The sequence below is a fragment of the Megascapheus bottae genome, chromosome 17, assembly GCF_031878675.1.
Source record: "Megascapheus bottae isolate mThoBot1 chromosome 17, mThoBot2.hap1, whole genome shotgun sequence".
Classification (NCBI taxonomy): domain Eukaryota; kingdom Metazoa; phylum Chordata; class Mammalia; order Rodentia; family Geomyidae; genus Megascapheus; species Megascapheus bottae.
The window spans coordinates 36,049,048-36,063,778 of record NC_143525.1 but is presented as its reverse complement, the minus strand read 5'-3'; the positions used below and the strand labels follow the sequence as shown (position 1 = coordinate 36,063,778).

The 14,731-nt window shown below is 40.4% G+C and overlaps 1 protein-coding gene across 7 annotated transcripts in view; it reads right to left on the bottom strand.

Moving 5' to 3' along the window:
• Atp6v0a1 (ATPase H+ transporting V0 subunit a1) overlaps nucleotides 1-14,731 on the bottom strand; it is a 48,393-nt gene that overhangs the window by 18,373 nt on the left and 15,289 nt on the right. For 4 of the 7 annotated variants that reach the window (XM_090350905.1, XM_090350906.1, XM_090350908.1 and 1 more), the window contains exons 6-14: nucleotides 11,760-11,863; nucleotides 10,229-10,355; nucleotides 8,591-8,673; nucleotides 6,940-7,033; nucleotides 5,560-5,772; nucleotides 3,678-3,828; nucleotides 2,339-2,478; nucleotides 1,889-2,046; nucleotides 1,159-1,249 (exon numbers count right to left, since the gene is read on the bottom strand). In XM_090350905.1, coding sequence (XP_090207031.1) covers nucleotides 1,159-1,249; nucleotides 1,889-2,046; nucleotides 2,339-2,478; nucleotides 3,678-3,828; nucleotides 5,560-5,772; nucleotides 6,940-7,033; nucleotides 8,591-8,673; nucleotides 10,229-10,355; nucleotides 11,760-11,863 — 1,161 coding nt within the window. The remainder of the gene's footprint in view (nucleotides 1-1,158; nucleotides 1,250-1,888; nucleotides 2,047-2,338; nucleotides 2,479-3,677; nucleotides 3,829-5,559; nucleotides 5,773-6,939; nucleotides 7,034-8,590; nucleotides 8,674-10,228; nucleotides 10,356-11,759; nucleotides 11,864-14,731) is intronic. The other 3 variants (XM_090350907.1, XM_090350910.1, XM_090350911.1) reach the window with 1 other exon arrangement.

Genomic DNA, 14,731 nt, shown 5'->3' with positions numbered 1-14,731 from the left:
GAAATTACTCATATATTTAAGAAAAGACTTCTTAGCCAGGTGAGGTGGCTCATGCCTATAATCCTAGCTACTGAAGAGGCTGACATATGAGGATCACAGTTCAACACCAGCAGTTCAAAGCCAGCCTAGGCACTAAAGACCTTGAAACTCTTTTTTTTTTTTTTTTTTTTTGCCAGTCCTGGGCTTGAGCTCAGGACCTGAGCACTGTCCTTGGACTTTCTCAAGGCTAGAGCTCTACCACTTGAGCCTCAGCACCACTTCCGGCTTTTTTCTATGTATGTGGTACCAAGGAATTGAACCCAGGTCTTCGTGCATGCTAGGCAAGCACTTTAACCACTAGGCCAAACTCCGAGCCCCAGAAACTCTTACTTCCAATTAAACACTAGAAAACCAGAAGCAGGGCTATGGCTCAAGGGTAGGGCAGTAGCTTGAGCTAAAGAGCTCAGGAACAGTGCCCAGGCCCAGAATTCAAGCCCCATGACAAAAAAAATGAAAAAAAGAAAAAAACTTGAAAAAAGAAAACTTGATTAATATCTATCATAATCACATTCCTTGACACCGTAATAAAGTAGAAATCTTAAAAGAAGACAAAGAAATATGATACATTATATGAGCCTGGTGCTTGCTGGTGGTTCATGTCTGCGATTGTAACTACTTAGGAGGCTAAAATCTGAGAATCATGGTTCAAAGATAGCCCAGGCAGGAAAATCTGTGAAACTTTTTTGAGTAGTCCATTGCAGATAGAGTCTTTCAGACTTTTCTGCCTAGGCTAACTTTGAACCATGATCCTTGGATCTCAGCCTCCTAAGTAGCTAGGATTATAAGCATGAAGCACAGGTCAACTAAAAAAAATTAGAAAAATCAAATTAAGTAGAAATAAATGAAGAAATGGAAGTCTTGAAATTCATTTTTTTCCCACAGTTAATATTATTATTATTAGCTATCTCAGAAAGAAACAAAATGGTAAACACCCCCCCACACACACACACGGTTCTCCAAGGCATTTAGGTTTCTATAATCTGGATAAACTCTGAAGTTTTCAAAAAATATGCCCCACTAAAAAAAATAATAATTATCTTCACTTTCACTTTAATTCTCTCCTTTCAGGGCTACATTAAAAACTTTGGAGACAGCATACAGAAAAAGAAGTACTCTTACCGGATCAATGCCAAATGGGTATGGGCCACCAAAAACTCCGCGGACAGTTGGATTCAACTGGAGAACAGGATTCCCCCGAAGTGTGTCCTCCCTACCATGAAAAGTCACACTTACTTTTTGACTAAGAGAGGGAATCTACTGAAGTGGAAAAACTGATCTCCCTAAAAAACTGTAAATAACTAATCTCTTCAATAAAAGAGGGAGGAACTAATAGCCAAAGATGAGAAGGATTGAGACACAAAGAAAAAAAAAATATACACAACAAAGTGGGGAATCTGGAGGACCTATATTTACTATACAGAGAAGTAAATGCAGTTAAGTTATAGTCCTAATTCTTTGATACTTGCTGAACAAATCACAAAACACTTCAGATTAAAGCATAACTAAGAGATGACACTGCATGCTTTTTTTGGGGGGGAGGGGCCAGTTTTGGGGCTTGAGCACTATCCCTGAGTTTCTATTTTTGCTCAAGGTTAGCACTCTACCACTCAAGCCACAGCATCACTTTCGGCTTTGTCTGTGTATGTGGTATTAAGGAATTAAACCCCGGGGCTTCATGCATGCTAGGCAAGTACCCTACCACTAAGCCACTTTCCCAGCCCGTGTATTGTTCTGAAACAGAGACAATGCCAAGTATTTCCTAAGGGGGTGGTTAGTTTATCACTTGTCTTACAAAAACATGAGCTGAATATAAAAAGAATTAGTTTTGACTTTTATTTTTGCAACTTACGTCCAATTATATATAGTGAACATTGGCCGTACACTCCAAGATGACCCAAAGATATTAAGAGATTTGGAGAAACAGTCATTGTAGATGAGGCCAGTGTAGATGGAGAATATGCCCATCAAGAGAACAATATACCGGCCACTGAACACAGTACTAAACATCTGGAAAGCAGAAGAAAGAAGTGATGGAGAATGTACTATTTCAGCTGATATTGTAACCATGTTATTCAGAACATATTAATCTTTTGTAATATTTTACCCAATCCAATTCAGAAAGCTTGAATTAAAGTCAGAACTACATTGCTAAGAGAAATTTACCACATGGTCTTTTCAGTGTGCAAATGAACTTCTCTATTTCCTTCTGATAAATTCATTGACTTCTAGATTATTCATTTCATAATGAATGCTTAAGAAGCAACTTTTCAGTTTAATATAGATATCACTTGAACATTACCTCATTTTCATTCTTCTGGGAGAGAATCCGGCTCTCCCTTAACACCATCCACACAGCAAAAAGGGTCATTAAAATGCCATGGCCAAAGTCACCAAACATCACAGCAAAGAGAAAAGGGAAAGTGATGATGGTATATGGAGCTATTAAAAACAAAGAAACCACAAAGTACATGAAAGCACAAGAATTTCTCAAACACTACATTCTTCTCTGTATTCTAAGATCAATGGGAGTAGCATATTTCTCAGCTGCCAGACAGATGGACTCTTAGGAAATATCTTTCAAGGCAGGATCTATGCACCCATGAAAAGCAGCTGATGCAGTTTAAACTGAGAAGACAGGAAATGAAGGGTTAGCCCTGATGACATGCTTTACTCTCTGGTTCCCTTCTTTTAAACCCCTTTATTTTTGGTCAGTCATGGGTCTTGAACTTCTGGCTTTCTCTGTTTCTGTGATACTGATGAACTGAACCCAGGGCTTCATGCATGCTAGGCAAGCACTCTACCGCGAAGCCACATTCCCAGTCCCTCCCTGAGTTTTTTCACTCAAGGCTACAGTGCCACTTCCAGTTTTCTGTGGTTAATTGGAGATTAGAGCCTCATGGACTTTCCCCAGATCTCAGCCTCCTGAGCCAGACACTAGTGCTCAACTAAAAGAATTTTGAGGCCGGGAGTTTGGCCTAGTGGTTAAAGTGCTTGTCTAGCATGCATGAAGACCCGGGTTCGATTCCTTGGTACCACATACATAGAAAAAAGCCAGAAGTGGTGCTGAGGCTCAAGTGGTAGAGCTCTAGCCTTGAGAAAATCCAAGGACAGTGCTCAGGCCCTGAGCTCAAGCCCAGGACTGGCAAAAAAAAAAAAAAAGAATTTTGAGCGTTTCTGGGGCTTCATGGTCCAGAGAATTCAATTGAATGAGCTCTTAAGGCAGTAAATAAACTTACTACTCACGTCAAATTGACACTTGCTCCACAGGAATTATATGTCAACTGAGGACTTGACATCATCTTCAATTTTAAGCCAGTTGATCAATGAATATAAGAGTGAGATAGTAGCTGGGTGTGGTAGCTCATGCCTGTAACTCTAGCTACTCTGGAGGCTGAGATCTGAGGATCACATTTCAAAGCCAGCCCAGGCACTAAAGTCCTGGAGACTCTTATCCCCAATTAACTACCAGAAAACTGGAAGAGGCACTGTGGCTCAAGGGATAGAGCGGTAGCCTTGAGCTAAATTGCTCAGGGACAACATTCAGGCCCAAAGTTCAGGTTCCACAACCACAAAAAAAAAGTGAGGTATTAAAAGAATCAAACAAAATCTTCAGGAAGAAAAAGATGCAGTGTTTTTACCTGGATTTATTTCTCGGTAAGTCCCAATTCCATAAGCATCTACTATGTTCTGAAAGCCATATGTGAACTTGTTGGTTTTGTTATAGGTCGGGGGAGTCTGATTTGTCTGCATCCTATTCAGAATGGAGGGTACAGTGGAACCACTGTGTTCCTGGAAAATGTCAACACACATGAATCAAAATTCAAACTGTACACATAAAATGTATTTTTTTCTTTTGAATAAATCATCTGAATAAAACCAATAAAAAGTGATCTTGTTCATTATTGGAGGAATTTAGGGTAAGTATAAAAGTTCAATTAAGTTCTGGGAAGAACATACTTACCATAAATAAACCAGGAACATTAATGTATGCTTTTAGACCCAGCAAAATGTGGAGCCAAAAATGAAACTCAGAAACATGGAACTATTTGGAAGTGGTGCTGTGGCTCAAGTGGCAGAGCATTAGCCTTGAGAAAGCCCAAGGACAGTACCCAGGCCCTGAGTTCAAGCCCCATGACTAACCAAAAAAAAAACCCCAAACCCATCATTCACAATTAGGTTCCAAAAACCTAATACAGTTTTAGTTCCTACTTTTTTTTTTTTTTTTTCCATCTGTGAGTCTTGGACTCTGGGCCTGGATATTGTCCCTGAGCTCTTCAGCTCAAGGCTACTGCCCTACCCCAGGGCCTAGGAATTGTCCCTGAGCTCCTGAGCTCAAGGTTACCACCCTACCCTAGTGCCACAGCCTCACTTCTGGTTTTCTAGTGGTTAATTGGAGATAAGAGTCTCAGGTTCCATAGTGCTCAGAGTGGCTCTGAATCCTGATCCTCAGATCTCAGCCTCCAGAGTAGCTAGGATTACAGGCGGGAGCCACCATGCCTGGTCAGTTCCTACTCTAAACCATTATAATTCTTGTTCTTACCCACCACACACTACTGTATCATTCTTCCTGCTTTTGTCCATATTGTTTTCTTTTTTTAAATATTGTGTTCTTTTCATCACTGCTGATAAATGTCTTATTCATTCTGAAGGTTTCATCAGAAAAGCTATGCCCTCTCTCTACATACATTCCAGTCTTTTTTTAAAGTTTATTTTATTTTGTATTTATTTTTACATTCCATTTTAGTAAGAATGTCCACCTATCTTAATAAGCTGTAAGATATTTGAGGCACATCTGTATTTCTCTGAATCCCTCTAGGAAACTGATGTTTGGTCATGAGCCAAGCTGAAGAATCATGGGCATATTATCAAATCATTTCACCTAGGCTATCACCAAATAATTTCCTGTAGGCTATTTTGTATATATACAGACTAGAGGATACAAGAAGCATAATAGTATTAAGAACTCTAAAAGTAAACTGGAGCTGGGCGCGGACGCTCATGCCTGTAAACCTAGCTACTCAGAAGGCTGAGATCTGAGTGTTGTGGTTCAAAGCCAGCCTGGGCACTAAAAACTGTGAGATGATTATCTCTAATTAACCACCAGAAAATTGAAAGTGGCACTTTGGCTCAAGGGATAGAATGGTAGCCTTGAGCTGAAGAGCTCAGGGATAGTACCCAGGCCTAGAGTTCAAATTGCATGACCACCACTACCAACAACAACAAAAAGTAAACTGGCAGCTGGTGGCTCAGGAGGCTGAGATCTGAGGATCACAGTTCAAAACCATGGGAGTCTTATCAGAAAACCAGAAACTAGAAAACCAGAAGTGGATCTGTGACTCAAAGTGGTAAAATGCTAGCCTTGAGTAACACAGTTCAAGGGTAAAGCCTACATCCTGAGTTAAAGCCCCACGACCAATCAAAAAATAAAATAAAAATAACCCTAAAAGCCAAGATGAACATGAAATTGGTCAGAACCTCCTTCCTAGTGAAAGCGTCACTGGTTAGCTTTGAGGAACTCACCGTGCCCCTTCTGAGCGCAAACTGGATGGAGTCAAGGTCAGTGACAGGGCACCAGACTTCTGCAATCAGGCACTTCTGGGTCACATCTATGTTGCACAGGTTCAGGGTGTGGTAGATAGCCTTCATCTTCCGTACTTTGATGAACCAGACTCGAATGTTCTTAGCAGCTGCCTGCAGAACCCTCTGGCGGTGATCTTCTGTCTGATTCAGAACCTTTGGAAAGAGAAAAGAACAAGAACTCAAGACAGGAAAGGCAAAGAGGCATGGCATTTTTCTTTATTTTAAAGATACTAAAGAACTACCTTATTCTTTCTCTGGCTACATTTTTTTCTCTTGGTTAAATTACAAGAAATATTAGTGCTACTTACTAACGTACATTTTATTTTAGTTTCCAGCTGAGAAGATACCTGAGAAAACAGTTTTTAGCTTTCTCTCTGTTCATCTACCAACCCAAAGCACAACAAATGTAGGTCCCTGGTTTTCACTTTCATGGAAGCCTGAATTGAAGAGGTGGGAAGCACAGGCCCTCAAATTTATAAATAGACAATCCCACACTTCAGAACAGCAAGCAAGCTAGGAGTATGGCTTAGTCGCAGAGCTTGCCTAGCAAACATGAAGCCTTGGGTTTGATTCCTTGGCACCACATACACAGAAAAAGCCAGAAATGAGCCTTGGGAAAGCTCGAAAGCTCAAAGACAGTGCCCAGGCTCTGAGTTCAAGTCCCAGGACTGGAAAAAAAAAATATATATATATACACACACATATACATACATACATATAGGACTTGCTGAGTGTCAGTAGTTCACACTTATAATCCTAACTACTCAGGAGGTAGGGACCTTAGAGTCACAGTTAAAAGCTAGCTAGGGCAGGAAAGTCCAAGAAATTCTTAGCTTCTAGTAACCACCAAAAGGCCAAAAGTGAAGCAAGCTCTGGCTCAAATGATAGAGTGCCAGCCTTGAAGCTAACAAAGCTAGGGGACAGTGCCTAGGCCCTGAGTTCAAGCCCCAGTACCAACACACACACACACACACACACACACACACACACACACACACACACACACACACACACACACACACACACGTAATCCCAGACTCACAGAGATTTAATCCTGATGCACATAGCATTCATGACTTGACTGAGGACAACCAGTGCTATTTTTAAGTCATTCCTTGAGACTTGCTCAGCTCCCAGGCTGACTTATGCATGGACATCTCTCCCCTCCCCATCCCTTTTCTCCTCTCTCTCCCTCCCTTAATTTCTTGTTATATTCTCAACTGCTAAAGGTGCCTAACAAACTCAGTGATTTAAGGAAAGACAAAAGACCTCTACTGCAGTAGTTCACAAAAACGAAATTCCCCTAGGCCCTTGGTGTACCATTTGGAGATCATCAATCCGGGTATTGACTCCAGAAGCCATCTCTTTCCTTTCTTGCGGTGTCTCAGGACAGGGATAGAGCGAGGCTCGGAACCTAAAATGTATGGAGATGGCATGAGGAACAGTGAAGTTCTGTTTTTGTTTTTGCTTTGTTTGTACCCATTTCCCTCTCCCCATTTTTGTTTTTTTAAATATACTCAAATCAAACTATCTCAAAAAGGAATTTAAAATTCTAACAGATCAAACAGGATGAGGTAAGGCTAATGCATTCACCAGTACTAATTATGTGAAGTAGCTTGCAGACAGAGTAATAACAGCTGAACTGCTTTGAAATTCTCATAGCTATGTAGTTCTCTTAAGATACTAAAAAAATAGTAAGAAAATTTATTGGATTTTTTTTTTGAGGGGGGGAGGAATTTGGCCTAGTGGTAGAGTGCTTTCCTAGCATGCACAAAGACCTGGGTTCGATTCTTCAATAGAAAAAGGCCAGAAGTGATGCTATGGCTCAAGTGGTAGAGCTCTAGCCTTGAAAAAACTAAGGACAGTGCTCAGGCCCTGAGTACAAGCCCCAGCACTGGGGAAAAAGAAAAAAAGTCTGTCAATAAGGCAGAATTTCAAAAATTTAAGAACGCATTGCCTATGGCTCTATACCATAGGCATATGTAAAACCACTGTTCCAGAATAAAGAAAACTGGTTTTGATGACAATATAACAAACACATACCTGTGATTTTTTTTTCTAATGGTTTAAAATAGACCTAATTTTTTTTGGTGGATCATGGGGCTTGAACTCAGCCTGGGCACTGCACTGTCCCTGAGCTCTTCAGCTCAAGGCTACCATCCTATCCCTGGAACACAGATCCACTTTCAGTTTTTTAGTGGTTACTTGGAAATAAGAGTTTCATGGTCTGGCTTTGAATTGCGATTCTCAGACCTCAGCCTCTTGAGTAGCTAGGAGCAGGCGTGAGCCACTGTGCCCAGGCACGAGCCGCGCACCTTAGATCAAACATTTTAAACAACATATTTGGCCAGCAGTGGTTCATTTCTGCTGGGCAGAAATATCCATGCAACTTCATTTCTAATTAACCACCACAACAATAAAAGCTGGACCAGGGGCCAGGAATATGGCCTAGTGGTAGTGTGCTTGCCGAAAATGCATGAAGCCCTGGGTTCAATTTCTTGGTACCACATACACAGAAAAAGTCACAGTGGTGCTGTGGTTCAAGTGGTAGAATGCCAGCCTCAAGCAAAAGAAGCTCAGGGACAGTGCAGTGCCCAGGCCCTGAGCTCAGGCCCCAGGACTAAAATAAATAAAGGGAAAAAAAAAAAAAAGGCTCTAGTGGTAGAATGTTATCCTTGAGCAAAAGCAAGCTAAGGGACAGCGCCAAGTATCAGCTCAGTATGAAAGCCCAATATCAGCACCAAAAATAACCCAATACACAAAAAGGAACATGGTTCAAGTGGTGGAGTACCAGTCACTAGTGAAAAAGGACACAGAGCGCTGACAAGCTCAGATTTCAAGCTCTAGTGCTGGCACACATTCACACAAAATAAATGATAGAATTACAAGTCAAAGCTCACTGTTCTGAATCCTAAACCTCATTAGTTGAACAATAGCAGAGCCCTCTAAGATAATGGCAGGTGCTTCTTACCCTTCACAGATTTTCTTGACTCTGTTTTTCAGTTGATCGCCTTGGAAGAAAATGATAAACACCGACTTGTGCACGTAGTCACCCTAGGCCCAGAAACACAAGAATTCACACTTGTAGGAATGGATGAAAATCTCTTCAACATTTAACTTTCTGAGTGATTAGGAAGGGGCTGGCTTTGAATTGCAAGCATTAGGAAAAAAAAAAAAAAAGCAGAGGTGTGGTTCCAGTGCAAAAGGCCAGACAAAAAGACAAGATTTTGAGTTCAAGCTCCAGTAAAGGGTTTAACCTGAAGTATCATCTTGTTCTCACTCTGTAGGAACTAAAAACCACATACCACCCAACCCCGCATGTCCCAAAAGTCAAGTTGTTTTCCTGTACAGGAAAGTTACTAATTTAAGACATTTACAAGATAATCTAGATGAGAAAAAACAACTCTAACCTTCTAAATAACAATAATTTTTTTAAAAAGTGTAATTTTTGTAGTAAATTCATTTCCGAAACTAGGATTCACTCTGTTCCAATAGGTATAGGTTATGAACTCCATCAAATGCCAAACTGCTAGGCTGTTCCTACTTTCCCAAAGTGCTCTGTGGGGAAAATAATCTTATCTTGTACAGTGTATGTATGTATAATATATATGTATGTATGTATTTATTATTGTTGTTGTTGGTCATGGGGCTTGGACTCTGGGCCTGGGTGCTATCCTTGAGCTCTTCAGCTCAAGGCTACCACCCTATCTTTGGAGCCACAGATCCACTTTTGGTTTTCTAGTGGTTAATTAGAAATAAGATTTTCATGGTCTTTAGTGCCTGGGGCTGGCTTTGAACTGTGATTCTCAGATCTCAGCCTCCTGAGTAGCTAGGATTACAGGTGCCCGGCACAGTATTTATTTTTTTTTAACTTAACTTTTGGTGCCAGTACTGGGATCCTGCATTCAGGTTCTGGGACTCTCCTATAGTAGCTTTTTTGCTCAAGGTTGGCCCTCTACTACTAGATCCACACCTCCATTTCTGGCTATTTGCTGGTTAATTGGAGATAAAAGTCTCTCAGATTTGGCTGCTGGACTGGTTTCAACCTCAATCCTCAGATCTCAACTTTCTGAATATTAAGGGTGTAATATGGTGTGTAAACCATCAGCACCTGGCTATATTTATTCTTAAGTTGTATTTCTGAATGTTCCAGTAAACAAGTAGGTAATAATTTTTATCAGCTTGTAAACATTAAATCTCTCCATTAGGAAATCTCTCTTCTTTTTCACAATAACATTAATACATTTGGAACCACATGTTTGCTGTGAATTAGTTTTCATAAAAGGTAATTTTTCTCTAAACCCCCAATTAGTAACAGGAAATACATAAAACTGGAACTTAAAAATAATTGGAAATAAAATTTCCAATAAAGATAATACCTCCATAGAGAAATAAGGCTTGAAAATATGCATATGTCATGTGCACGTCAGAAGTATGCATGTAAGGAGTTAAGTTAAATGAGAGCAGCAGTCTTCAGCTCTCAGATCAAAGCAGGGATAAACAGAAGGCTCCTCTGTGAAGAGGAGGATTCGGCTGATGCCATGCTGTGCTACTGCTCTGGGCTCCCTTTATAAGACCTAGTCCACAGGACACAATTTCCTTGTCTTACAGTCACAGGATCCTCCAGGGGGTTCTCGATTTCAGCCTGTCGCAGGAACACATTCCCTCGGCACACCCGCCAAAGCATGCGTTCAAAAGTAGGGATACGCTCCCGGTTAATAACGCCAGCCACGAAGCTGTGGGAAAAGAGTCTGATAAGGAACTCCAGCTGATGATATGGGTAGGGTAGTGGGGGAAGGGGGAGAGAGAGAGAGAGAGAACACCTGTTTTGTTTTGTAGAGCTGAGGACTGAACTCAAGACCTTGGCCTGCCAGGCAAGTGCTTGTCCACTGAGCTAAATCCCCAACTCTGGGTTGGGAAGTTTTTGTTTAATTGTTTTATAGTTATTATAAAGGTGATGTTAAGAGGGGTTACAGTTATGTAAGTCAGGGAAAGAGTCCATTTGTTTTTGGACAATGTCACCCCTTCCCTTGCTTTCTCCCCATTTTCACTCCTGTTCCCACCCATAAGTTATACAGATCATTTTTTTTTTTTTTTTGCCAGTCCTGGGCTTGAGCTTAGGGCCTGAGCACTGTCCTTGGACTTTCTCAAGGCTAGAGCTCTACCACTTGAGCCTCAGCACCACTTCCGGCTTTTTTCTATGTATGTGGTACCGAGGAATCGAACCCGGGTCTTCATGCATGCTAGGCAAGCACTTTAACCACTAGGCCAAACTCCCAGCCCTATACAGATCATTTTTAACATAGTGTCTAAAGAGTATCACTGCTGTACTTGGTCACCCTTTGTCTTTCTGTGCCTTCCTTACCCTCCTAAAGACAGATAAATGAATAAGACAAAAAGAAAACAAAACAACAGAAAAAACCCCTCGTGTCCACTTCCTGAAGTTCATTTCCATGAGTATCATTTTATTTATTATGATCATAGGGGGCCGAGAGTTTGGCCTACTGGAGTGCTTGCCTAGCATGCATGAAGACCTGGGTTTGATTCCTCGGTATCAAATACATAGAAAAACGCTGGAAGTGGTACTGTGGCTCAAGTGGTAGAGCCCTAGCCTTGAGAAAGCCCAAGAAGCAGTACTAAGCCCTGAGTTCAAGCTCTAGGACTGGCAAAAAAAAAAAAAAAGAAAGAAAAGAAAAATGATCAGAGGCACACAGGCATTGTGCCTTTGTGTTGTTCCTCTATGAGTATCCTCTTTCGGTCTCACTGTGTGTGAGTGCCTAGAGTCCTGTATAATTTATCATGTCCTAGGATATCTGAGATCTAGCTTCTACATATCAGAGAAAACACATGCCATCTCTCTGAGCTGGCTTACCTCATTTATCATGACAAAAAAGTGAGAGAAGGAAAAAAATTATATACTACACATGACACTAGCAGGTCAAAGGCCTGTCAGTCTTATCCTGATCACAGCTGACCTAGCTAAGAGTTGACAACTCAATCTAGAGACTGAGAAATACTCTCAACAGGCTCATAAGAGACTGCATCCAAGGCAGCAAGTCAATGTCCAGCCTCACTGCTCCTGGAAATAGCAAAGAAGAATACGATCCTATTAGGAATGGAAAGGCTGAAGCGATACTTACCCAAGTCTTAAAGGTGTGCCTCTTCCCATCTCACTTGGCTCCAAGAGGGATGAGGACTCTTCCAACAGGTCTGGATCCGCCATCTGCTGATGATGCAATTCAGCCTGAATTCACAAATCAATTAATATCTAATGAAAATAGTTAGTGGCATGCAGGGAACGAGGAACCAGGAGACAGGTTCAGGAAAAAAAAAAAGTGAGAAACGAAAAGAAAAGAATAAAATACCAAACAAACCACCAAAAGGACATACCTACAGAAAGAAGAGGGGAATAAAACAAAGAAAAGAAAGTAAAGAAAGCATAATTTCCTCAGTAAAGCTTCTGGGGAAATGATTTTAGAATTAAAGAATAGAAAAAAACATTAAGTGATGATGACATGTATAAATCTGTTACTTGGTGGAAGCCATTTTTCTCCTCAATGTTTTCCTGAACGAACAAGGAAATCCCTTGGAATGTGAGCAGCCACAGCTCTGATGCTACTCTAATGTCTACCAACTAGAACTTGCCTTGTGTGAGAATGTGAAAGCCACAGATTCTCCAGTAAGGAACAAAGTGCTGTGCTATCGTGAACATATTGTGGTCTGAAGAAAGGAGCATCTCCAAATTTCTAGGTTCTCTAGGCTTTTAAGAAATTCAGGCTGGACACCAGTAGATTATACCTTGAATCCTAGCTTCTCAGGAGTCTAAGATCTGAGGATTGTTGTTTGAAGCCAGCCCAAGCAGAAAAGTCTGTGAGACTCCTATCTCCAATAAAACTACCAAAAAGGTGAATGTGGAGTTGTAGTTCAAGTGGCAGAGCACTACCAAAAAAAAAAAAAAAAAAAAAAAGAATCTGGGCACTGATAGCTCACATCTGTAATTATAGCTACTCAGGAGGCTGAGATCTAAGGATTACAGTTCGAAAACCAACCCAGGCAGGAATGTTTGTGAGACCCTTATCTCCAATCAAGCCCCAGAAAACCAGAAATGGATCTGTGGCTCAAGGTGGTAGATCCCTAACCTTAAGCAAAAGAGCTCTGGGACAGTACTCAGGCCTTGAGTTCAAGTCCTACAACCGACAGAAAAAGAAAGAAAGAAATTCAAACACATACAAAATACACACAAAAAAAAACCCCAAAACATGGTATTAGGAAAGTATTTCTTTGCTGGGCAACAATGGCTTGCACCTATAATCCTGGCCATTCAGGAGGCTGAGATCTGAAGATCATAGTTCAAAGCTAGCCCAGGCAGGAAAAAAAAAAAGTTCACAAGACTCTCATCTGCAATTAACTACCAAAAAAAAAAAAAAAAAATAGCCACAAGTGAAATTGTGGCTCAAGTGATAAAGCACTGGCTTTGGGCAAAAAAAAAGCTTAGGGAAAGCATCTCAACTCTGAGTTTAAGACCCTAGGACCTGCACCAAAAAAAAAAAAAAAAAGCATTTCTTCAAAGTGATAAGAAGCACAACAGATGAATAGGCCTGAAAACATTATCTGATGTCTTATTTTTTGGTTAGGACTATAGGAATATCAAAAGTTCATAGAGGGCTAGGAACATAGCATCGTGGTAGAGTGCTTGCCTCGCATGCACAAAGCCCTGGGTTCTATTCCTCAGTAACACATACATAAAAAAAAGCTGGAAGTGGTGCAGTGAGTCAAGTGGCAGAGCACTAGCTTTGAGCAAAGTGTCCAAGGGACAGTGCCCGGGCTCTGAGGTCAAGTCCCACAACTACCAAAAAAAATTCTTAAAGGCTTTATAGAAGAATTCTTAAGACAGCTCAAGAATCAAGTAAAGTGAAGAAAAACCAGCAAATAACTAGCAATCTAGAGGCACTGGGCTAGATTAATTGGCTGAATTTAAAATGATTTCCACCACGACAATTTATACAATGAAATGAAATTTAAAAAAAAAGGATCTTCCCATATAGAGGTGCATTATCTCCTTGCCTCTATACAAATGGTCCTGTCACCCTTCACTGACCTCAGAATGGAAAAGCTACTCTAAAAAATAAGTGTCCAATCAACATCAACACTTCCATTGCCTGACTTCTCCAACTTTAATATCCACACACAATTATTTGACCAAGGACAAAGAAGCCAGAACAACCTTCCTATTCAAAATAAAATGTTAGAATTTTTCTCCATCTGAAAATTTCAGTTTGAACCTATTCCTGTCAACTATACTATGAAAGCATGCCATATGCTTATCCTTGATAAAAAGTTATACGACTATTAATTTAGCAAAGAAAAGGGAAATTAAGTTCAAACCAGGTAAGTCTAAAGGCCAAAAAACTAAAAGCAATTATTTTGTGAAGTATGAAGCAAAGCAAAAGACAGGCACATAACAAGGGTAAATAAACACTTCAATGAGATTGCAAATATTTAAGATGAGACAGTGGGGATGCTAGTTACATGGAACATAAAAGGTTCTTTCTGTTTTAACTTCAAACTAGTTGACTGGAAGTAACTTACTTTGAGTATTCAGATGATGTTTAAATTTATTCTTGGGATAGACCTAGACAAAAACTCTCTCTTCCTGGACTATATGGTTCACACATCACCCTTCAAGTAAACTGTCATCATCACATGCAAACATACATACTCTGAAGAGGAAACTGACCAACAACAGATAGCACATAGAAACTAGAATACTCCAAAGACTTTCTAAACTATCAAAGGCTTCTTTATCTGGCACTCTAGAGACAATCAGAAAAATAGAAGTAGGCAGAAAGTTCAATATCCTAGTTACTGACTTCACTATTTCATATATAAGAATGCTAAGTCTTAGAAGGAAAGGTCAAAATTTATAAATAAAATTGTGCCTGATGGGAAACCAGGATGACCAGAAGTTAGACCCTTGGAAGCAATCACTAAAATCATGCTGTTGAACATACAAAACTTAGATCATAGAAACTTCTGGTTCTCTTATAACAATAAAAAGTATTTTCCAAGGTTCTCTAAGTCACTTGCTATACTCTCTGGGTCACCCCTTCTC